Source organism: Strix aluco, chromosome 1 (assembly GCF_031877795.1).
Source record: "Strix aluco isolate bStrAlu1 chromosome 1, bStrAlu1.hap1, whole genome shotgun sequence".
NCBI classification, from domain to species: Eukaryota; Metazoa; Chordata; class Aves; order Strigiformes; family Strigidae; genus Strix; species Strix aluco.
In genome coordinates, this window is record NC_133931.1 from 127395912 (window position 1) to 127419196 (window position 23285).

The following is a 23285-nucleotide window of genomic DNA, read 5'->3' on the forward strand; positions in this document are numbered from 1 at the left end:
CATATTGGGAGGAATTGGCCACCAGCTCATTTGATCCTTCTTCTTGATGAAACTTAGAAACAAAAGTCCACATCAGTTTTCAGATAGCTATAGCTGAAGAACAACTGTGCAATAGAAAATTGATTTTCTAGGTCAAATGCAATTAAGATAATAAGGTAAAGCTGAGGAATTTGCTATGACCAAATAGTATAACATAGCTACCTCTGCAAACATAGAAAACATATAATTTGAGAAAAAATTGATATCACAGTGTTCAAGTATCTGTTTAATATGTGAATTCCCTAATATGGACTTTTTAAGATGACAGATTTAATGACTTACTATGTGTAATGGTAAATGGATAAAAAATTATATTCAGGTGTCTAAAATATGTAACTTCAATCCGTAGACTGGAACTCAAGTAACTGGCCTATTTATCATCTCCAAAACTGAAGGAAGTAGGCAAATGCCTTGGAAAATGTTGAAATGATTCCCCCTGATCTGGGTGTAATATTTCTTACTGATATGTGGGTATCCTGAAGCTTAACATTTGCAACATGCTTTGAGTATTTAGAAACAAAAGCTGTGGCGAAAACAATAGTCCAAAACTATTGTTGACTTAATCTGAGATAGAAGTTCCCTTTATTTGCATGAATATTCTGATGCTTTGCTTGTGGTCATGATATGGGAATCCCAGACAAACACCTAAAAGAGGGGTTTGCTCTATCCATATGAAGGAGACAGATAGGGGGTTACAGGCAGGTGGACTGCAGCTGCTATTCTGATGTTTGTAGGTGATAGTACAAGAGACATGGTCATGGCCAGTGCTCAACTGCACAAGCAGCTACATGCACATAAACTCCTAAAGCTGGATGAATACGAGTAGCCAGAGAAGACTGCATTAGTGCTCCATGAGGATTCTCAGAAATATCGACTCTGGTTTTGTTTCTCAAGCACCAAACTATTTATTGAACCAAACATTGGCTTTCCTTCCACAGCTGCAAAAATCAAGCAATTATGTAATGCTTTTATCTTCTATTAGAAGGAAATACTAAATTAATCTCGTATAAAATAGCGATGTCAGTGGTAAAATGCCTGTTGTCTTGCAGGTGAAGAGTTTCACTTTAACATAACTGTAGCATTTTCATACTCTATTTTGTAAATTTCTGTATCTGTTCTTTAAAAATTATAGGACATCTGAAATCCAATGTAGAATGATAGTGGTGTTGAATGTAATATCTCTGAAAGAAGTAATTCACTCAGGAAAATGGTACTCAAACTCTGTATCTGGAATCAAATTACCCAGAGTAAATGAAAACCTCTTTGCTCTTGTAATACTCAGAAATATTTTTAATACATGGGAAAACTCTTCTTTAACCTTCTCCTTTATCTTAATATATTTTGTGACAAATAAGATTGAATTATGAAGAAATGAATGAAAGGCCTTCGATTTAAATGCTAAGATAAACACTATCTACCATCATTGATTGTCTCCAGTAGGATTGTTTAACATAGTACAAGCTGGAATGAACAGTTAAGTGTCTACTGCCTTAGTCTAGGTCTGAAAAACTCTGACTTTAGTAGATATGGTAGCAATGCTGTCAGGGCTGTAAAATTATACTATTCCCTTGGGTGGAAAAAAGAGCGGGGATCCTAAACAGTAACGAAAAGCTCATAAGAACATTGCTCTTTGGATTAGACAGAACATTGTATATATTGAGTTGAACAAGATATACATGAAGAAGAAAAGAAACAGAAGTTTCTAGAAGAAAATGCAGGTTAGTTTAGCTATTGTCTGAACAAATGAGGCCATCATGTGGCAAGTTAAAGACATGGCCACAGAAAGAAAAATCATTGATTAACAGTATTGGTGATAATGAAGAAAATAAACACCTTCCATCAGAGGAAACTGGTGTGAAAGTTCAGACACAGAAATTCCTCCTAGCTTTTAATTTTTTCATGAGGAATTCTAAAGAAATTTTGAAGGATATTTTAGAAATTCTTTATCAATGAAAGATTCTTAGGTGGAAATCATATACAATTTTTCTGTCTTTAAAATCCCATAGGTAATAATGGAAGAATGAGAGTTAAAAGGACTAATCATGTCTTCAAAGGAGAGATTTCAAATGTCTTCAAATGACAGCCAAGTGAGCAACTAAGTTTCTCATTATTTCTCGAGCTCCTCAGGCATTTTCAGGAAATGAAATTATAAACATCTGCAAAACTAGATTGTTGTATGCTTCGTTGAATGTACAGTTGACAAGCTGAACCTTGAAATATTAGCATCCTGAACTGTAATTCTCAACTCTAGCATGCATGAAGAGTAATGCCTGAGTTGTTTCTGATTTAGCAGATATGTAAATAACTCTCATCTTTAATAACTCATCTCTTTTTACACTGAAGAATAAACAGGTACATGGAGATAAATCTACTGTAGCACTATCCAACAGAAAATTTTGGGAAAACTTAATTTAGATTAGGAATTTCTATGCCAAAATATCTTTGTGGATGGAGAAACATGTCATAATTCCACAGTGCTGCCTTCTACCTGTCCCTTGGAATGTGTGCATAAAGTTTGTTTGTTTGTTTGTTTGTTTGAATAACATGGAAATTACATAGTTTTACATCACTATGAAAATGTGCATGTCAAGGAACAACTTTGTACAACAAACGAGCACGTTGATTAATCCAAAACAAAAGCTGTATGAGATGTGATATATGCACAAGTAAAGGTAAGAAGTAATTAATATAGGAGAAAGACAAGAGTGCCTAGAAAGAAAAAAGTGTGAAGCCAGTGTTAAACAAACAGCTTGTCAGAGCACCAGCAATAAATAGGAAATAATAGATACTGCTAGTTACCTTACACCTATAGTAGCTTTCTAAATTTTGCTCTGACTCTTTTTGTATATTGCTGTAAACAAAACTGACCTAATTAAGGACACCTGAAAAGTAGGTGGGAACTAAGAGTTACTGTGTCAGATAGATATGCATTCCTTCTCTCTCAACATTGCTTCATTTTAACATCTTAGAGATCCTGAACTTAATTTTTTTCTAGATTCCACATTAATGGAATTATTCACTTATTCAGTTACACTATTTTCATAAATTATTTGACAATCAAATCAGAATTAACATGGAAATAAAACTATTCCTGTTTGTTAGATGGTAAGGACCATGCTATTTTATCTTAGAACAATTGTTTGCTGTATTCAAAAAATTTATTAACATATTTGTCTCCTTTACTAAGCAAATGAATGATATAATTTCTACCCACAGACACTTAAAGTGAATCTATTAAGACACAGATTATATACACATTATATATGCAGACACAGTCTTTATTGTTAAGTTATCTAAAATACCAATTACTTTAAATGTTTGGACATTTTAAAACATCCCTGTACAATTTCTATTATTTCCGTAAAGAATGTCTCTGTCTTGGTGACTACAAAGCTGCAGCTAGTGTTTATAGATCTGCTTTTATGAAACATTATATAGTGCAGGATCTAAGACGCTTATTTTAATACAGCAGTCATTCAAGGTGTGACTCATTTTCTCTACACTAAGGCATTGACAGTGTAGGTATTTATGATAATCATGCTCATATCGTTTTATTAAGAGATGGAATCTGAGGGTTTTGTTAAGTGCCTGCTAGTGACAGCAACTCTAGAATGGGATGAACTGTGCCTTAGATTTCATTGGCCAGACCTTTGTTAACTCTGCAGAGTGAGCTTTGGCATGAATGTTTGCTTTGTTAAATGCAGTCCTGTCTTACACCTCTACAGCAGCAGTGTTAGTATACTGATCTCTTTAGTTAACAGAGTACAGTTGGAATGAAATGTATGCAGGAATAAGCATACAAAGACAAAAGGAAATGTACCCACCTTACAATAACATGAACTGCTAAAGATAGTTGTACTTGTGTGTTCTGCTCTTTTCCTTCCTGTTCTCTACTTGCATGGAATTCACAGCAAAGGAGTTGAAGTGGCTGCTGCTCCTGTTTCTTACTTTCTGCTTTCAGTTTACTGCATTAAAATAACTAGAATAAAAGATATTGTCCTGTCTTAGGAATACAGAATGAATGTATGACTGAACTGAACTGTTCTAGATAATTTATCTAGAAGAAAGACTGGGCACTTGACCATAAGAGTTATTTAGACTGTCTATAAATACATTTATGATGTGTTTTTTTCTGCACAAGAATTGCTAATTGAGTGTTTTTACCCTGTATTCATAGGAGTACCCTGTATTTGTAGTGTGCCATGTTTCTCCTCTCTTCCAAGTTGTTGTCTTCTTTCATTTCAATGACCAAGTCTACAAGGTAGATTGGATTTTGAGGGAGAGGAATAGGATGAAGAGTTATAAATGTACAAATAGACAACATGTCTTGAGGAAGAGTTTAATTGTATGTTTATTTGTACTACGAATGATTACAAAGGTTACACATTAATAAATGTTTCAAGGAGCTCTTTAGTGTCTTGCAGAAATGAATGCCACCAGGAAGGTTGTTTTCATAGACAAGTATAGCAACAAGAAAGAGGCAACGAGTTCAAAGGATTTACTCATAGGGAAGGAGAACTGGTTCCATTAAAGCTGTAGATGGATGGGGAGTCAATATCAGGGTGGAGGATTGTTAAACATCTCCCAACATGTGGGATAGTTCAGGAAGAACTTTGAGGGAACGCCTGAAAAAGAGACTAGTGGAGATCCAGAACTGATTTACAGTCTTCATTGGGAGATGATACATGTTCTATGGCATTGGTGAGAAATACTCCTTCAGAATTTTTTGAGCAGAGGGAGAATGCTGGAGTTTATTTGTGCTCTCACTCTATGTCAGAAATTATAGAAGGGCTTAGTAGTGAGGTATTTGTTGCATAAGGAACCGCAAACTGCCCTTGTAGGGGTAAGTATGTTGGAGAATGCTGGGCAATGTAGTGTTCAACACGCTGATAAGAATATGCAGTTAAGAAAGGCTTTCCAGACCTAAACCCCATTTTTCTTCTGAGAGCTCTTTTTTGATTAGTTGTTTCAGCAGAAGGACTATCAGACTATTGAACTTAAGTCCTTCCTGCTTCCTTTTTCCAGCAGTCAGTGACATATGTTTGGAAAGTTGTTACGATTGCCAAGGTGGTGTTGGTGCTGACATCCCTCTGAAGATTTGTTCCAAAAGTAATGGGGCAAGAGGCACAAGAAAAGTGTGAAAACCACTGCTAGACTACCTTCCTCCAGAAATGTAAATTCTGCTTGAAAGTGCTGCAGGCTCTCAAAAGAAGAACTAAACAGAGCTTAAAAATGTCTATTGCTTCAGAATAACAACACAAGTGTTTAGGGTGCTTATGGTCAAAGATGAGTGCTGACTATTCCAACAAGGATGACTCAGAGCTCGAACAAGTATCTTATGACATCAGCATGAACCAAAATGTCTCACAGCCTAACTGAAAAGGCAGAGCTAGGAAATAAGATCTTTCATGCCCTGTAGAAACAAGTGGTAGAATAATGGTCCTTAAAGCAAAATTTTCGTAAGTCAGTCAACCCTTCCTTTGGGTCAAGCATTATAATGTAAAAGTGCACAAATACAATATAGTGAAGAACACATTTTTGGAGGTGTCCTTGTCTGCCCTTTTGACTTTGTGACTAAAAATTACATGATGAGGTATCTGGTGGTAGCACGATGGAAGTAATATGGTTGTTGTGGTCTTCTGAAAGGAAAGCAATTGCGAGCAGCAGCATAGTTATTTAAGCATTTATGGGGGATATGGAAAAAAAGATCCATTATCCTTAAAGGAAAGTGCTTACTTTTTCCTTATAGCCCCTCTAAAACAAAAGTGAGTTGCTTAGCAATTATTATGCAAACTTTTGCGTAAATCTCAACAAAGGGGAAATATTTCTTCAGAAATGTGGAAGAATAGGGAAAATAGATTGTTTTGGAAAGTTTCTATATTTGACATGAATTTCTGAACTAGATTTTAAACTATATGGACAAAATTTTCAAAACTGATTTTCAGATGTCTGTGGTAAAACATGTACAGTGCTTGCCTGATTTTCAGGAAGAGCTAAATTCATCTGGTAAATGAAGCATCTCTGAAATGGTACAGTCTGGGGAAACAACCCAATCATTACAAAAATGTATCACCAAAATTTAAAAAACTAGTTTTAAAAATAAAAAACTAAACCCCAGAATTTAGTAAAAAAATCAACCTAAGTATGTTCTTACTTGAATCTCCAGACTATAATGTTAAAGAATATCTATTCCATTCTTGCAATTGCAAGTATAACTTATTTATATTATAGTACAGACTAATAACCTTACTCATGGACAAGAACCTTACTGTATTAAGTAATACATATATCGGAAACAAATTCGCTAGTCAAATTGTTTTTCCATCTAAGACAGGAATAAAAGAAAACAGGTAAGTGATTCCAGAGGAATGTAATAAGACTGCATCAATCAACATTCTTGAGAGTATTACTAGTACATTGATGAGCCGAACTGCCTATCAGTTGGGTTGTGTGTATATAAATATCTACATGTAGATAAGACAGATCATATACGTAAATCTCAGAGAATCAGACATTGCTATGACGGAAGTGTGGAAGACTGATTAATCAGGCCAGTTTTAAACTTAAAAACAAAACTTTACTGCACAGATATTCAATAACAATATACATTGCTAATAGTTAGTTCTTAATAATTATTAATCACTATTACTACATATTCAAAGCAGTTAGTCCTTAACAATCATCCTAAATTAGCAACTAATATACAGTACCACAGATCTGACGCCATGTAATTAGCACAGATGGTTACAGGCCTTGAGAGTCTTAGTCATCAGGGTGATCAGGTTCAAGAGCTCTTCAATGAAGGATGCTAACACTGAAAAGGATGCCTTCCTTCCACCTCCTCCAAGCCTAAATTCAAGATTTTCACTTTTTATAAAATATTGCAGTCTGTAGGGATTTCTTAGCCCTTGACCTCTGACATGTAGGACTTTGGGACACTTGCAGATACTACTTTCCCAGGCTGCAGCAGGTGCCTTGCCTTGCCCGTTAGTTGTGGGTTTTTTCTTATCTGCTGCTTCTTTTCTGTGTTATACTTAAAGAAGTCTTTTCCCAGCTCTTAAGGTTCCACTTCTTCAATGATCAGTAACTGACCATCAGTGAGATACTTACAGTTCTGGGACTTTTGTTTTCAACATACGCACGTATTTTCAAGACCTTTGGTGTCACTCCAGGCTAAAACTCCACATCATAACAAGACACTTCGCATCAAGTTCCATCTGACCTGCAAGTTCTCATAACAAGTTGGTAACAAGCCTAATAGGCCAAGACTGACTTACACAGGCACGGTGAGGATGAAGCTTCAGGTTTCTTTCTGGCAATAGCAACACTATTTTTACTGAGCATGAAAATGTTTACAGGTTGTTTACCGCACATGCCTGATGATTAGTGTGATTTTGACAGCGTTCAAAGCAAGCTAATATTAATTACAATTGGCTTAACATGCTTCTGCTTTTATGAGTGCAATAAGCCTCTGCTTTGGCCACATAGTTGAGTGGTTTGAATAGTGAAAACTAGTAGTGAGAAACTGGTACATATTTACTTTAGTATTTCTTGTTTTCGTAGGAGTTATGAAAGGAAGGAAGAAAACCAAAAGTATCAAGACTGACTATTGATATTGATATAATTACAGTGAAAAAAACAGCAGTATTGAAATAATTACAGTGACAATTCAGAGATGAGTACTGCCTTTAATTTACATGTTGCATGACCCACTTTGGACATTGACCAGAGAATAGTAGATGCCTTTTTCAGCCAGGAGCTGCTGATGGGTCCCTTGCTCTACGACCTTGCCGTTCTGGACCACGGCAATCTTGTCAGCATTTTGGATGGTGGAGAGGCGGTGAGCTATCACGATGCAGGTGCGACCTTCTCTGGCTTTATCCAGCGCTTCCTGGACAATCTGCGCAATGAACAAACCAAAAGGTGAACTATTCTGGCAGTTGTTGTGAGATATACCTCAGTTGCCATCTGTGAAGTAAACTGTAATATGACAGTGAGGGAAAATGAATATCTGTGGCTTTAGCTTCCTGTTTTAGAATTAGCCTGTGTGGGCAAAGAGTCAAAACTGTCACAGAGGATGATGCCATGATAGCTAAAAGGATGAGATGGAACCAGGCTCATTACTGAGATACATGGCAGGAGAACAAGAGAAAATGGTCATAAATTGTAACAGGGGAGGATCTGGCTGGATATAAGAAAAATATTCACTCCAAGGATAATTAATCATTGGAACAGGGACAAAAGAGAGCTTGCTGAATGTCCTTGTAGATTTTCAAGGACCCTACTGGACACAGCACTAAGCAACCTAGTTTGAATTCAGTATTGGCCCTTGTTTGGAGAGGAGGTCTAACTAAAGATCTCCAGAGACCTTCAATTAATTATATACCCGAGTTAAGTCAGTAATCTTGGGTCAACTACTTTCATACCATTCTCATGATTTTGCAGGGGCTCTCATGAATCATGTTTTTCTTAAAGCTAGCACTGACAGAAAAGTACTAATAAGAATCTCTGCATTCCTTTATTTCTTATGTTTATTAATGCAGAATAAAATAAGAGATGAACTTTCTGTACCGAAGTACCACATAATTAAGAAAACAAAAAATCCTGGAATTATTTAATGGCATTTTCCCCTCAAACCTTATGTTTTTATGCCTAGAATTGATCAGATATTAGTCCACAGGGTTTGAGCTTTTCAGATTATAATATGTTATATTTGCTTCTTTAATAGTAAGTATTTTTGCAGAACCTGTGTTGATTTTCTATGGTTAGATTGTACTTCTATTATACCAAGATTGCAGTGTTCTAGCAATTTTTCCACTGGATGTTTGTATATTAGCCATGAACATATAGCAAGGACTGAAGAGCAATGGGGAAAGCAAGATTTGACAGTTTCCCAGAAAAAAAGTTCTCTGGCAGTATCTTCAATCTTTTCAGCTTCTAAAGTTTGTGCCTCCTAGTCCATAGCACTTGATAGCACTTATTCAATTGAAGCCTGAAGAATTCCAGGCAAAGAAATGCCTTCTTCATTGCAACTTCCATTCATATTTTTTTGGGCAAGGAGGAGTAAGACCTTTATATTTGTCTAGTATTAGCATGAATATGTAATTAGCATAAACCACCATATTTCCAGTGCTGGGTTTTAATCTGTGGGAGTGAAAACAATAATCATAATACAAACAAACATGTATTTAGATTCCAGACTACTGGCTCACAATCAAGTTACCTTTTCACTTTCTGTATCTAAGGCAGATGTAGCTTCATCCAGTAGCAGAATTTGGGGCTGACGTACAAGAGCTCGGGCAATAGCAATACGTTGTTTCTGACCACCAGAGAGCTGAGTTCCCTTGTCTCCTACACGGGTATTGTATTTCTAGAAACAATATGTTAAGTTCAGACTATGAATGCAAACCGATTCTGAAGTATGTTTAAGTATATCAACCCTGATACCAGCCATCCATAAACTGCATATTCCATGCCAATAGCTCTCTGAAAACAGATGACCAGAATTCCTATCTGCCACAGTTCTATAGATCTTTCACTAGGAGACTTCTTTGTAGCATCAAGCATGTCATAAAATCAAAGCAACAACCCCTCTAATGTTGGAAGGCAACATTATTCTCAATCAGGAGATAGAACATCAAAGCGCAGTGGAAGTCTATGACAATACTGGGGGTCAAACCCTGACCTTAAACATTCCATGCTAGCATCCTAACCAATTAGTTATTCTAACCCACATTTATTAATCCTGAAGAAAAAAATAGCAATATGTAAGATGTGTCAGTTTCAGGCCAAATTATATACTGTATTTATATATAGACATAGACATTTATATGCTTTATCAATATCTATACTACAGTTTTGGACAGTTATGCTTTTAATTTAGTTATATCAGTTAAGGCAGACCAGTCAGATCTCCAGACAAACTCAGGTGTAGGTCACAGTAGTCTTTGAAGTATTACATATTTGGTTGCAAAAAACACCAAAGTTTTATGAGACATCATTATACAGCACAAGATTTTTCTACAAAGTTTTGGAAACAGTAGATCTTTATAAGTAATTAGAAACTAAATATGATCTGCAAAAATCATGGGCTTTGGCCTTTGTATTTTTTCAAGAAATGCAAAAAGCAGTTTAACAGCCTGAAATTAAGCTGGATATATACAACATACAACTAAGCTGGTAACCTCCTTGCTTCATGAAGTTTTGCATACAAGTTGACATAGGTTAGAAATTGATTTGTCAAATCCGAAGAAGAAAAATCCATACAGAACTAAATAATAAAATATGATTTCTATCTTAGGAAGTTTCAAAGTCACAAATTATGCAAAGTTAGATGAGAATTCATGGGAAATGTGATTAGATGTTTAGTCTTTCTGAATACTTATTTGTAAATATGTCTTACTGGTCACTGCCTGGGACAAGATTTTGTGTGTGGCAGACCTTCCACCTAACCCAAGATGTTTATTCTTACATTATTATGTCTATAATATATATATATGAAAAACTTTCTTAGTAATTTTTGAACTGTAGGAATAATAGAAATTTAAATTCTGACTAGGTATAATTGAAAGAAATGCATAAGAAACTTGTCAGTCTAGCAGAGTCTTTTACATATGCTTGAGATAAATAGGACCTTAAAAAGAAATGTTCAACTCACTTTAAAAAACCCACTCCACACTTCCAGTTCTCAATTAGTTATAACTATGGATTTTCTTCCCTGATTTCCTAAATGTTCAGCTCTCCATCTGACAATGGAGTCTCCCAGAGTAAAAATAAATATGTTAAACACAGTTAAGAAAGGATAAGATTTAAAAATCAGTTTCAGATCTATTTACATTTCAGAGAATTGTACCCCAGGGAATCATAAATGGACACAAGCTTTCCCTGCCACAGTAAGTCACCCTTGTTCTGAGTAGGAAAGAAAAGGAACAACTTACATCTGGCAGAGAGTCAATGAAGGAATGAATATTGGCTTCTTTTGCTGCATTTACAATTTCCTCATGTGACACCTCCCGACTGTTATCTCCATATGCGATATTTTCAGCAACAGTGCAGTCAAACAGGATTGGTTCTTGTGAGACGATACCAATCTGAGCTCTCAGCCACTGGATATTTAGTGTCTTTGCATTTTTGCCATCAAAAAGCTAAGAAACCAAACATTTTAAATTTCAGTCACATGGCTGTATGTGTAGTTGAGACTTACTGTAAATTCATACACAGAAGTTGTGCAATTACAGTTCTTTCCTTAGAGATCCATATTGAAAGCTCACATAACCCCTTCCCCTCTATGTTCCAAAATTTTGTAAGGGCTATTACATAAAAGCGAGCATAGTTCCTTCTGCTGCCTCAGTCCTTCTGTTTGCTTCAAAATTTAATCCGGATTTTGAAGACAGTGGAAGATAGAATATGTTGAGGCAACTGCAAAGAACTGTAGGTAAAGTCCTTCCATTTCTTTCTTTGGTGGGAAAACCTTCCTCTATTTTGCATATCGCTACTGAAGGAACAGGTTGGCAGTAGTATTCCATTAAAATAAAAGAAGAATTTGGTTCATTCATTCACACACTTATAAACCAAGCATCCAATCTTAAGTTTAATTGTGATGTAATGCCCGGCAATGGACAAATTTACTTCTGGATTCCTTAAGATGTCATTTGCAGCCAGTTTTCTTTACTGGCAACTCTGTCACACTTCTGCTCGATTTGGCTACTGAGTTGTTATCATTGTCTATTAGATAAAAGACAACAGAAAAAAATTTTCTGGATAGATCAGTTTCATAATTATACAAGTTATATCAACTTGAACACAAATATACCGGGACATTAAGAGGGCTGTTACATCTCCACTAGAATCACCTAGTACAGTGCTCAGGCTTTGTGTTGAGTCACATAATCAACTGGATAATCAAAGAACTACCCCCTGCATAGCATGGTTACTGGACATGTTTAATCTAGTAATTCCATAGTTTGTGCTAGAACAGCCAATTCATAGCAAATATAATTGTTTTTCAAAGGAAAGAGATCATAATGAACCTGATTAAAAATCCACTGAAATCAGTGGCAGCATTTCTACATCTGTAGATGTAAAGGGGGAAAAAAAAAAAAAAAGCTGGAAAGGAGAAATTGATTTCAACTACATAAGTATTTGCCATCTCTTTTCCTTAGAATTCCAACGGCTTTGCAGGCTGCTAAGGTCTGCTTCCTGTTCCTTATTTGATGTGAAAAATCACTGAAGAAGCTAGAGAACTCAGTTATTATGAATTTTGGATCCAACATAACAAATAGCACAACTTCTAGGCATAGTTACTCTCTTCACCAGACTATCATAATGCTCACTGTTATGAACAGCTGTTTTTCAGACAATTAGAGCTTTTAAGCATACGCTCTTTTCACTCAGTTCACAGTGCAACTCAGCTTGTGAATTAGTCCACCACTTTTGTGGTTTCTATGCCAGAGGTCTGTGCTTTTCCCTTCAGTAAACCATTGTTGATTATTTAAGGATCCAAGGTTGGGGCACCTATGCTGCTTCTTTCTACACACTAGTTTGCTACACTGGACCTGTATTGGCATTTCCAACCTCAAAACAATCTTGCCCATTGCATCTAGGCCTTATTTAAGTACTACCTTATCTTTTGTGAGTATCTCTGAAGAGACAGGTTCTGAAATCCTTCTCATTCTTACCTAATCCAATCCAAAATGTGTGTGTTCTTTTTAAAACAATATCTCTGAGCACATTTACATCCAAGAGAAAATAGCAATAAACAATGCCATTATGTGAAAATAATATGTTAGGTTGCTGAATAAGTAGTGTGGGAAATCCTAGATGTATTTTAAACAAAAATTACTAAAAGTATTTACAATCTATTGCTTGATAAGTGGCCATACTCTGAAAGATGTTTCTGACAAGTAAAAATTATGATAAAAATTATTTTTGTTAATGTTCACTGTTTTAGGAAAGAACATAGATGGCATGTTCTATTACTACATTATACAGAAGTAGATATGTATATTTAATAACTTTTAAAGTGTTCTTAACATAAAAACCTCAGGAAATTTGCTCTGAATTCAAAGCCATCATTAGGCTGTGGATCAGGCATATTTTTACCACACAGATCTTGTTTCATTAATTCATTATAATGTGGGAAACTGGGACTTTTTCCATTATATTATTCATCACATTTAAATAAGGAACCCTGATGAGCCACTGCTTGTCTTTAACTTTTAAAATATTAAAAAAATAAAACTAGAAATATCTATTACACTTTATCACATCACATAAAACCCAATAAGCACACCCTCACTTAACATATTGACACATTCTTACAAAAATACTTACCATTTCTCCATCAAGTGGATCATAAAATCTCTCAAGCAGCTGAACAACAGTGCTCTTTCCACAGCCACTGCTACCAACAAGAGCCAGAGTTTGTCCCTTTTCTACTTTTAGATTCAAACCTTGGAGGATTTTGACCTCTGGTCGGTTTGGGTAGTTGAATGCCACATCTTTGACTGTTATGCTTCCCCCAAATGTTTCCTATAATTGAAATAGTATCACTGTTACCTCTTTAAGACAATTTGACAAATGATTCAAATATAATTGCAGAAGTCTTTTTTTTTTTTTTTTTTACCCCCACAGATATCAATAGAGTTTTGCATTTGCTGGAATGTTGACTTTAACTCTATGGTCTGAATTTTTGTGAAGCTATAACATCCAAGTACAGCACTGAACTATTTTGAAAATGCTCGTAGTTCTGCTGGTTGAATTCCACACAAGTTGTACCTTAACTAGGTTTTCAGAACAAATAACCTTTAGACAGCGTGGGCAAAGGCTGGACTCACAATAGTGAAATTGGTCCACGCTGTGTTTGGATATGTCTCAAGAACATATTAGATAAGGAAGGAACCAGATGGAGAGGAAAAATCGGTTTGAAGGAAGTGAGAAGGCTACTGTCCGTATTATCAATAAATAATATCACTCATTACACGTGGCTTACTTACAGGCTTCTCTCCTTCCTCGCTGTAACTATCTATGGAGGGTACTCTTTCAAACAGCAGAAACAAGTGGGCTGCTGATATCTTTGCTTTGGCATAGTCTGGAGCAAAAGAGCTGCTTTGTCCTAATGCCATTGCACCGAATACAACAGCTGAAAACACTCTATAAAAGAAATCAGGGGAAAAAAAAAAAATCAACAAATAGACAATGAAGGAAAGGACAATGGAAATGGTGCTGCAGTCAACTTTCTTTTACTTGGAGAAAAAAGGGGGTTAAATTTAAAAACGATAAAGTAGTAGCCAACTATTATTGCTTTAACTACTCATTTAGCTTCAGAAATTTGTTTTTATCCTCTTTAATGAAGTGAGATAAAGAAGCCTCCATTCCAAAATCAATGTTTTTGTTACTTATTAGAACTAATTTTTTTAATTATTGATACTGGTTAACTATATTAAGTCTCAGCTGGGGCTAGGAGGAAGGTGGTCAATGGATGGTAAAACTGTTACTCTATTCTTGTTCTACTATTGCTGTGGTTTCCTCTCTATGGTTCAATGACCTCTGGGAGTTAGTGATTAATTTTTAAGGCATCAATGAAAATGAGAAATCAAGGCTGTAACAAGGTGACAATAAAGATCTAATTTGCTCTCACAGTTCTGCTGGAAAAAAATGGAAGGGTTCACAAAACCAAAAAAAGATTGAAAACTAGTCTATTGTTTTATGGTGAATGTAGATGTATCTTTACAAACTACATTAGAATGGTTTAAGAACCTGCTGTCCTCAGCTATTAATTACTGCCACACAACATAGGATTATTCATCACTGAGAAATGATAATTGACATATGAGACCTCTTAGCCTGTTTTAAGGCAAAGTAAAATAAATTAATTTCTATTAATTTTTATCTTTTATACTCAAAGCTATATAAACTAATCTGTTTTATTCTACATTTGAACAGCCTAGGAGGACTCACACAGTTTTAGATCAGTCAATCCCTTCCAAATCTAACTGAACCACTGGAAGTTCACTCACTCAGCTGTCTAGAGATGTTCAGCTAGCAGATGGGATGCAAACACTTTCCAACATCTTCCAGTCAAAATGAGCTGTGTTAACTATCTTTAATCAAGTTGCCAACAAAAAATTGTTATGATTGGGCTTTTCTTAGGTATTGAGGTCACTGATACCCATACTGGTAGAATCTCATTCTTTTCACACTTGTTTCCATAGGCCTGTATTGAGCTATTGCCTCTTAAATTACAAATTATATTTCTTCTGAGTTTATATATGATCTAGAAGAATGAGACTTTGTTTATGATAGTGGCTCTTTGGTATTATGGCAAATGATTGGATAAATGGCTATTACAAACCCAAAATATAAAAGTAAGAAGCTAAGGATAAACTATAATTTCAAAATTATTTCTTTAATTTGTGTACAGTTTCTGTCCTTAAAAACCTATAAAGTGCCTTTAGAGACAAATAATTGTATTATTCCTTGTATAATTTTAGATTGCAATGGATATACCTTTTAAGAATACTGCAAATTAGAATAATATTTTACTGGCAGTACCTGTCTAAATTAAAAATAAAATGCTCCACCTGACTATGCATATGTACAGTACTCTACATACTGTTCTTACATTCATGGTTCATACTTCCATTTCCTACACAAAATTGGGTCATTAAAGTGAACAAGCTTCTTATCAGAATGTCTTCTAAAATAATTTAGTTATCCTTCCCTTATAGTGAACAGCATCTACCTTATGGAATACTGTTCTCCAATTATTTAACATGTATTTTAGAGAAGATTTCAAATTTCAACAAACAAACCTCACATAGAAATAACAAAGACACTGATGACCTATTCTTAAAAAGATTTTTACGGTATTATTATGCTTCAATAAACAGGTACAACTATGTTTTTTGTAGAATGTATAGAAGACCTCACAGCTGCACGAACAATAAGATTGGTGAGAATAAACAAAGTGATGTAAGTAGGATACTGTTCCAACCTCTGAAAAACATAATAGTGCCAAATAAATACAGAAAAGGAAATCCAAAATCAGGCCTATCTGAACAGCTCAGACTCTGTAGTCACCCAGAGTATTTACTTTGTAATATGCTTTCATTATATTTAAGTACAGAAGAAAAATTTGCCTGTTCTCTCATAGCTTACACAATGGATTCATGATATCTGTAGCAGTAAACAAAGACCATTGTCTGGACCAACAGAAAAAAGATTGCAAAAGAGATACTTACAAAAACACACTCTTATACTCCATGTGTCCATTCACCACTAGATAGGCACCAAACCGGAAACAGCCAGCATAGGTAAAGAACATCATTGCTTGTGAAAGGGCAAAGCAAAATCCAAATATATGTGCCTTCTTCACAGAATTTCTGTAAGAAAGAATGCATATTTTCATAAAAATGTGCAATCATACTTAAGTCCTAGTATGCAAAAACCGAGTCATTGACTTCAGATTATACTGTTATGAATGGGAAGTGTACTCATGCTTAAACAACACATTCCCTTGTCTTCTATTAGACTGTGTCCAAGAGAAAGTTAGTTTTCTTTCCAGAATTGTATTTACTTCCAAGAACTGCTTGGAATATGGGTGCAGAAAAAGGTGACACCTTAGCTGCTATGTATAATTATTGTGTTGCATCTCATAGTTTGAGTGTTAAAATACTTTACAGTTCAGTCCATTATTACCAATTTGAAGATGCAAATAACACATTTGAAATTGTATTACTGTAAAATTGTACTATGGAATTGTCACGTAAGAGGAAAAAAAAAAGGAGCATAACTTTTAGCTCACCTTCAGCCAAAGCCAAATTTTTGTGTCATTTTTTTCTTGAAATTTTATGTTAACCAAATAACAAAGATATTAAAGAGTTCAATATTATACACTCTAGAATCTGTTTCTTTTCAATTTAATCAGTCAAAATTCCTCTCTCAAATAAGATCAAGCCTGCAAGTATGATGCAGAAATTAGATTTGGGATGATAAAACTATGCCTATAACTAAAAGCAAGGCAGAGAGAAAATATTCTGTAACTATGAATGATACCAGAATAAAAGAAAGAAAATATTTTCATTTTATTGATGCTATTACTAAGTCACAACTGTATGGTTCCTTCTGGAAAAAACCCAAACCAAAACAAACAGGAGCCAAGTTCACAAGTGTGGGTTTTTTCGATTAAGAGGCTGTTGTGGCTTCTCTTTTACATAGCTGATTTGTGCATTAATCCAGTATAACAGAAAGCCTAAGCTCAATTTTTATAAAATAGAAACTCTTTGCCTAATCAGTGGCTTAACATAAACCGAAACATTAACTGAAAAACACACGTCCTATCTCTTCCAGACAAATTGACCCATAGGATAATAAGTTCTTATTTATACTAGAACAGCATTAAGATGAAAGTCTTGGAGCAATCCCACCAATGTCAACCATGAGAATGGTTAGGCACTATACTGAAAGTTGTGATATATGGACTCAAAACCTAGCAGCCTGAGAAAAAAATCTAAGTGATATCTTTTACGTCCTGCACTGTGCTCTAACCACTCAATTATTATGGTGGATGTATTAGCAGCACCCCTCCTTGTCTCCCATTGTATCTGTGTACATATGCTATCATTTCCTTTACTTTTCTTGTGGATGTCTGAAAATTAAACATTTCATTCCAGAACAAACAAAAATTTAATTGACAGCATCTTTTCAGTTTTTCACTTTAAGACTTTTTAATTTTGATTTAGTCCAGGCAGATTTATCTTTTTTCAGTCACAAACTGATAAGTAATTATTCAAATGTTTTCAATCCTATTCATACTTTCAAGAAGGGCTTAATGCAATATTCAATTTACATTAAAAAGTTTTTAATTAAATATCTGAAACACTTCAGGAGGGAGGTTAGATTAGATGACTTCCAAAGCTCACTTAAAACTAACATTTTTCCAAACCAAGTGACATTGCAATAGAAGATACCAATATTATCACAGAAAATTAATTAAATCAAAGAACAAAAATGTTGTCTGATGATTGCATTTGTTAATAAAAAATATGCAAAATATTTACATTAATTCTGATGTAGTTAAATTATACATTAAATCATACACACTAACAACAAAAAAATCAATGTTTGCCCAAGGAAATGTTTGTAATTTTTTTAGCTTAGTTATTTTTATTATACCTGTATGGTACTTGCAAATGTTCTTCGTACATCAACTCAAATTTTCTTTCTCGTGTCAAACTAACAACAGTTCTAATATTTTCTATGGCTTCTGTGGCAACCTGCAATAGAAACACAAATGTTTTAATCAAAAGTTAAGATTATGTTGCAATTCCTTATTCTAAACTAATAAAAAGAGTCTGCTAGAATATAATTTTATTTTTTTATAATTGTTATTAAAATCATGGACATTTGATATCAAAAGTAAGCATTTTACATTTTTGTTTTTATGACTGAGATTTTCTGGTGATGCTCAGAATTTTTTGATAAGACCTCTTTAATGATTAAAGATAAGACCAATTATGGAGAAGATATTCAATAAGAAAAATGGCAATTTAGCATTCAACTTCCAGTCCAGGGAGTTTGGGCTATAATCAAAATGACCAGGTTACTTATGTGCCTAGAGCCTAACTTAGATCTCAGCAGTAAATATTTGATCTGACTAATAATACCTTCTTTAAGCTTGCAGACTTTTTTAGACTTAAGTCATTTGCATGCACAAAAGTACCTAGCAATATTTGAAGTCAGTAGATGTATGCCTACACGGGAGAAACTGATTCAAGGCTTTTATGTAGTCTGTTAAGTCTATGTAGGTGCCCATAAAGTCTTCCTCAATGACCACACAGTGAGGCTAGGAGCCTGTATGGCCAATTCAGTCCATATGCATGTAGAAGAGGATGATGCTTAGAAATGGCCAACAGAAGACTCCTGGAACAATCACATCTCTTTAGACACCGGAACTAGTGATACATTCCTCTATTCAACTCTGGTTGAAATACTGGGCTTGAGGGCATGACCTACACATTGCCCCCAGTGCAGTGTGTGGTATGTTAGGTATTCCAGCTGGCCTCAACTGCTGTTGTTCTGGCAGGGCAGGGATTCCCATGTGTACTGTATTATACCTGACAATTCCATAGGGATAGATGTTTTCAAATTCCTAATGCATCTCAAATAGTATTAAACACCTATATCTAGGCTCTATTCAGTTGCTAACCAGTCTTATTTCTAAGGATGGGTATTTAGCAGGACAGCTCACTTATGAAAATAGATACTGTACAAATGCACAATAATAAGTCCATTTATAAGTCAGAGAACAGTATGTACAAGAAAGTATACTTTAGCAGGAAATGGATATGGACAATGCCAACAGTAATGTAGCTAGACTTCTGTAGAACTTGTCTACAGAAGACCCTCAAGGCTTTATGATATTTTGCTGAAATATACTTTTCATGCTTTATGATTTTAGTCTAAGAAAGACCATAAAGCATGGTCAAGGGAAAACATAACCAAAGGAAAGTATATCAAGATTCACCTTAATAACCAGAACTGGCCCTGGGGTACAAGATCACATTACTGTAGATAACTCATGGTATAAATCTGAAGCTAACCATTAGATGGTGTCTGCCCAGAGAAAGGTGAGAAAACAGGTATATCTGCTTGCATATTTATGTTCAAGCAAATTTAGATTATAAAAGAAGGGCTTTACATAGTGATGGTGTTTTTTCAGCACTGTTTCTATTTGTTCTTGGGTTTTCCCTACAGGTGTGGTGAGGCCACTGATTCTTTGCATCTAAACATTTGAAGCTGGGGAGAGGAGAGGTGGTTTTTTTCACAAGAGACTGATGATGTTTTTTAACATCCTAAAACTTATAAAAGTTCAATCTTAACATCATTTTATATTTTAATTTTAGAAAGCATAGACTAGATATGCATATATTTTACATAATATTGTTACTGCATTTGGGGTATTACATGGCTCATATTTTCCATAAAGCTCTGAGAAACAGTGCTTTGGAACACTGTGCTTCTCTGGACCTAGTTCCTTGAACTCCCTGTTTCCAGCTTGTGTCTAGTAGTCAGCAAAGTCCCTGTTCTGCACAAAGCTTTCTGAACTGAGCACTTTCACAAAAAGCAGGAGAGAAGCTTCAGGGTTCATGAAAAGTACATGGGCACTTTTAATTAAGTTATTGTACTACAACAGGCCTGTCAGTGTCACTTCAGTGCCTGGTAAAATCATGGAGAAGTTTATTCTGGGAGTTATTGAAAAACCTCGAGAGGAAATGCAGTCATTGGTCATTGCCAGCAGAGGTTCACAAGGGGAAAGTCCTGCTTAACTAACTTAATTTCCTTTTATGACAAGGTCACCTGCCTAGTTGACCAACGGAAACCAGTATACGTGTGGTTTTTTATTTTAGCAAAGCTTTTGACACTGTCTCTTGCACTACCCTTCTGGACAAAATGTCCAACATACACCTAGACAAGGTCATAATATGTTGGGTGAATAATTGACTGGCAGGTAGGGCTCAAAGTGTTGCAGTAGATGGATCTACATTCAGGCTGGTGGCCAGTTACTAGTGGGGTTCCACAGGGCTCAGTTTTAGGGCCAGTACTCTTTAATGTTTTTATAAATGATCTGGATGCAGGAGTTGAATGTACACTAAGTAAATTTGGCGATGATGCTAAATTAGGAGGAGCTGTGGACTCCCTTGAGGGTAGAAAGGCCTTACAGAGAGATCTGGATAGACTAGAGAGCTGGGCAATCACCAATCATATGAAATTTAAGAAGAACAAGAGCCAGATTCTGCACCTGGGAGAGAGTAATCCTGGTTATACATACAGATTAGGCGATAAGAGTCTGGAAAGCAGCCCACAAAAAGAGATCTGGAGGTTTGGGTTGATGGCAAGTCAATTGTGTGCCCTGGCAGCCAAAAGGGCCAATCATGTCCTGGAGTGCATCAAGCACAGCATAGCTAGGTGGTTGAAGGAGGTGATTGTCCCACTCTACACTGCACTGCTGTGGCCCCACCTTGAGTACTGTGTGCAGTTTTGGGCACCTCAATATAAGAAGGACATTGAAATATTAGAGTGTGTCCAGAGGAGGGTGACCAAGATGGTCTTGAGGGCAGGATTATGAGGAGCAACTAAGGTCACTTGGCTTGTTCAGCTTAGAGAAGAGAAGGCTGAGGGGTGACCTCATCACAATCTACAACTTCCTCAAGGGGTACAGCAGAGGGGCAGCTGCTGATCTCCTCTCTCTTGTGACCAAGCGACAGGACAAGAGGAAATGGAAAGAAGCTGCGTCAGGGGAAGTTCAGATCGGAGATTAGGGAAAGATTTTTCAGAAAGGGTGGCTGGTCACTGGAACAGGCTCCTCAGGGAGATGGTCAAGGCACCAAGCCTGGCAGAATTCAAGCAGTGTCTAGACAACATGCTTAGTTATATGGATTAGTTTCAGGTAGTCGTGCGAGAAGCAGCGAGTTGGACTCCATGATCCTTATGGGTACCTTTCAATGCAAGTAATTCTATGATTTTGATTCTGTGAACAGAATGAAATTCTGTTCTGAAAAGTGTTTCTGTATATTATGTCTTTATAGGACGCTAGAGTGATGGCAATTCACCATACAGTTCAAATGCCTACAGTTTAAAACAGAAAATAACTTCCATACCCCACTATGTTTATCTATTTTTATCTAAGTTATCTAAACCATAGACCTGAAAACACTTCTCTTCATCAACTGTTACCAAAGATTTTTAAACTGTAGTACTGTTATCTTTGTTCTAAAATATAGGGATATAATTATCTTCTAGCCTCAGTAATGCTTGTGCCACTGTTTGAAAATTTACACATTATTGACTAATTCATTGATTTGAACGTCATACACAATGTTAATGATAACAAAGACACTAAATAGATTTTATTCTTCTTAGTTACATTGTCTCACCAATACTCAAAGGAGTAGTCATCTTCTTTTGTCAGAAACATAAGTTCAGCAACCCTTTGCAGAAGGCAAACTTTCCAGGTAGAACCCCATTTTCACTGAAGAAAACTGATTTTTAAAAAATTGGTAATTGAATAAAATACCTGTAGTCTAGTGCTCTCTTAGGTGGCCTTGAAAGGGGAAATTCATATATTGCTAAGAAAAGAAAGTATTTTCTCAAGCTTTTAAAAAAAAAAATCATAAATTTTTGTAACACCTGTGCTAATTCTTCACAATCTGATGCATTAAGAAAGTCTCTAGTGCCTATTCCAAGAATTTTTAACTTTTTTCTGTTATATCTTACAGCAAAACAATATGAAATAAATGTTCAACCATTAGAAAGAAGAAGCAGAAGAAATGTAGTCAGTTGAAAGGAAAGGAAATGCGTCCTTTGGCTTGTACAAAAAAGCCCATGGAAAGATCATTATGCACAATTTCCTGTGGACTTGGAGGGACAAAAATGTTTTCCAGCAACTTTATCTACAAACATGATGGAAGGAAATAAAACCTATTTAGTAAATAAGAGTTACTGGGGTGTGGGGTGGATAACAGATCCAGATTAAGACAACTGAATTTAGGTGTCTAAACTACAAGTGTAGTCAGCAGAACTAGAAAGCAATTCAGCTGCTTAGGCATTATGTGCCTACTTAGTCTCTTTTTCCAGGAGTGGAGCGGGAAGGACTCTAACTCAGTTGCCCACATCCAGGTAGCTTGTGCTATTGGAGATGCTCTAGGGTACTCAAAACATTTGGGTAAGGCACAGCAGATACGACACAGAACATAGAGTAGACCCATACTCTTCTTAAATGACAGCTGGAGGCCACCCAGATGCTATGGCATCTCCAGTAACTATAAGGGGACATTAGACTGCTAGCACATATGCCGATACATACATTTAAACACCAAATCTCAAGATTAATACCATTCCTTATGCACATGGCCTTACATAAATTATTCTTTTCTCAACAACTTTTAAAAACAGTAGGACATAGGAAGGGATTTTAGAAAAGTTTTACCTTGAAGAAAGCAATATCTGGGAAGTGATGAAATAGTTGTTCTGTCCCAAAAGGATTTTTGGAATGAAGTGACATTAAATGCCTTCATCTAATTTCTTAAACAAGAGTCTAGCCTTCTTGCTTTTCAGTTCTCATCTTTTTCTTCCACTCAAGAAATAAAGGAATGGCAAATAGACTCAGAAACCAGTGGATATATACCTATTATCCCTGCAAATATTAATAAGATGAAAGAGAAAAAAAAAGAGCAGTATAATATATG

At 35.6% G+C, this 23285-nt stretch overlaps 1 protein-coding gene across 6 annotated transcripts in view; it reads right to left on the reverse strand.

Moving 5' to 3' along the window:
- Window positions 1–6594: 6594 nt before the first annotated feature.
- LOC141927721 (ATP-dependent translocase ABCB1-like) overlaps window positions 6595–23285 on the reverse strand; it is a 61544-nt gene continuing 44853 nt past the window's right edge. For 5 of the 6 annotated variants that reach the window (XM_074834988.1, XM_074834973.1, XM_074834981.1 and 2 more), the window contains 7 exons: window positions 18214–18314; window positions 16281–16421; window positions 14034–14190; window positions 13372–13569; window positions 10977–11183; window positions 9263–9409; window positions 6595–7939 (listed from right to left, as the gene is read on the reverse strand). In XM_074834988.1, the coding sequence (XP_074691089.1) occupies window positions 7733–7939; window positions 9263–9409; window positions 10977–11183; window positions 13372–13569; window positions 14034–14190; window positions 16281–16421; window positions 18214–18314 (1158 nt within the window). In that variant the 3' untranslated portion in view covers window positions 6595–7732. Of the gene's footprint in view, window positions 7940–9262; window positions 9410–10976; window positions 11184–13371; window positions 13570–14033; window positions 14191–16280; window positions 16422–18213; window positions 18315–23098; window positions 23234–23285 lie in introns of those variants that run through there. The other variant, XM_074835013.1, reaches the window with a different exon arrangement.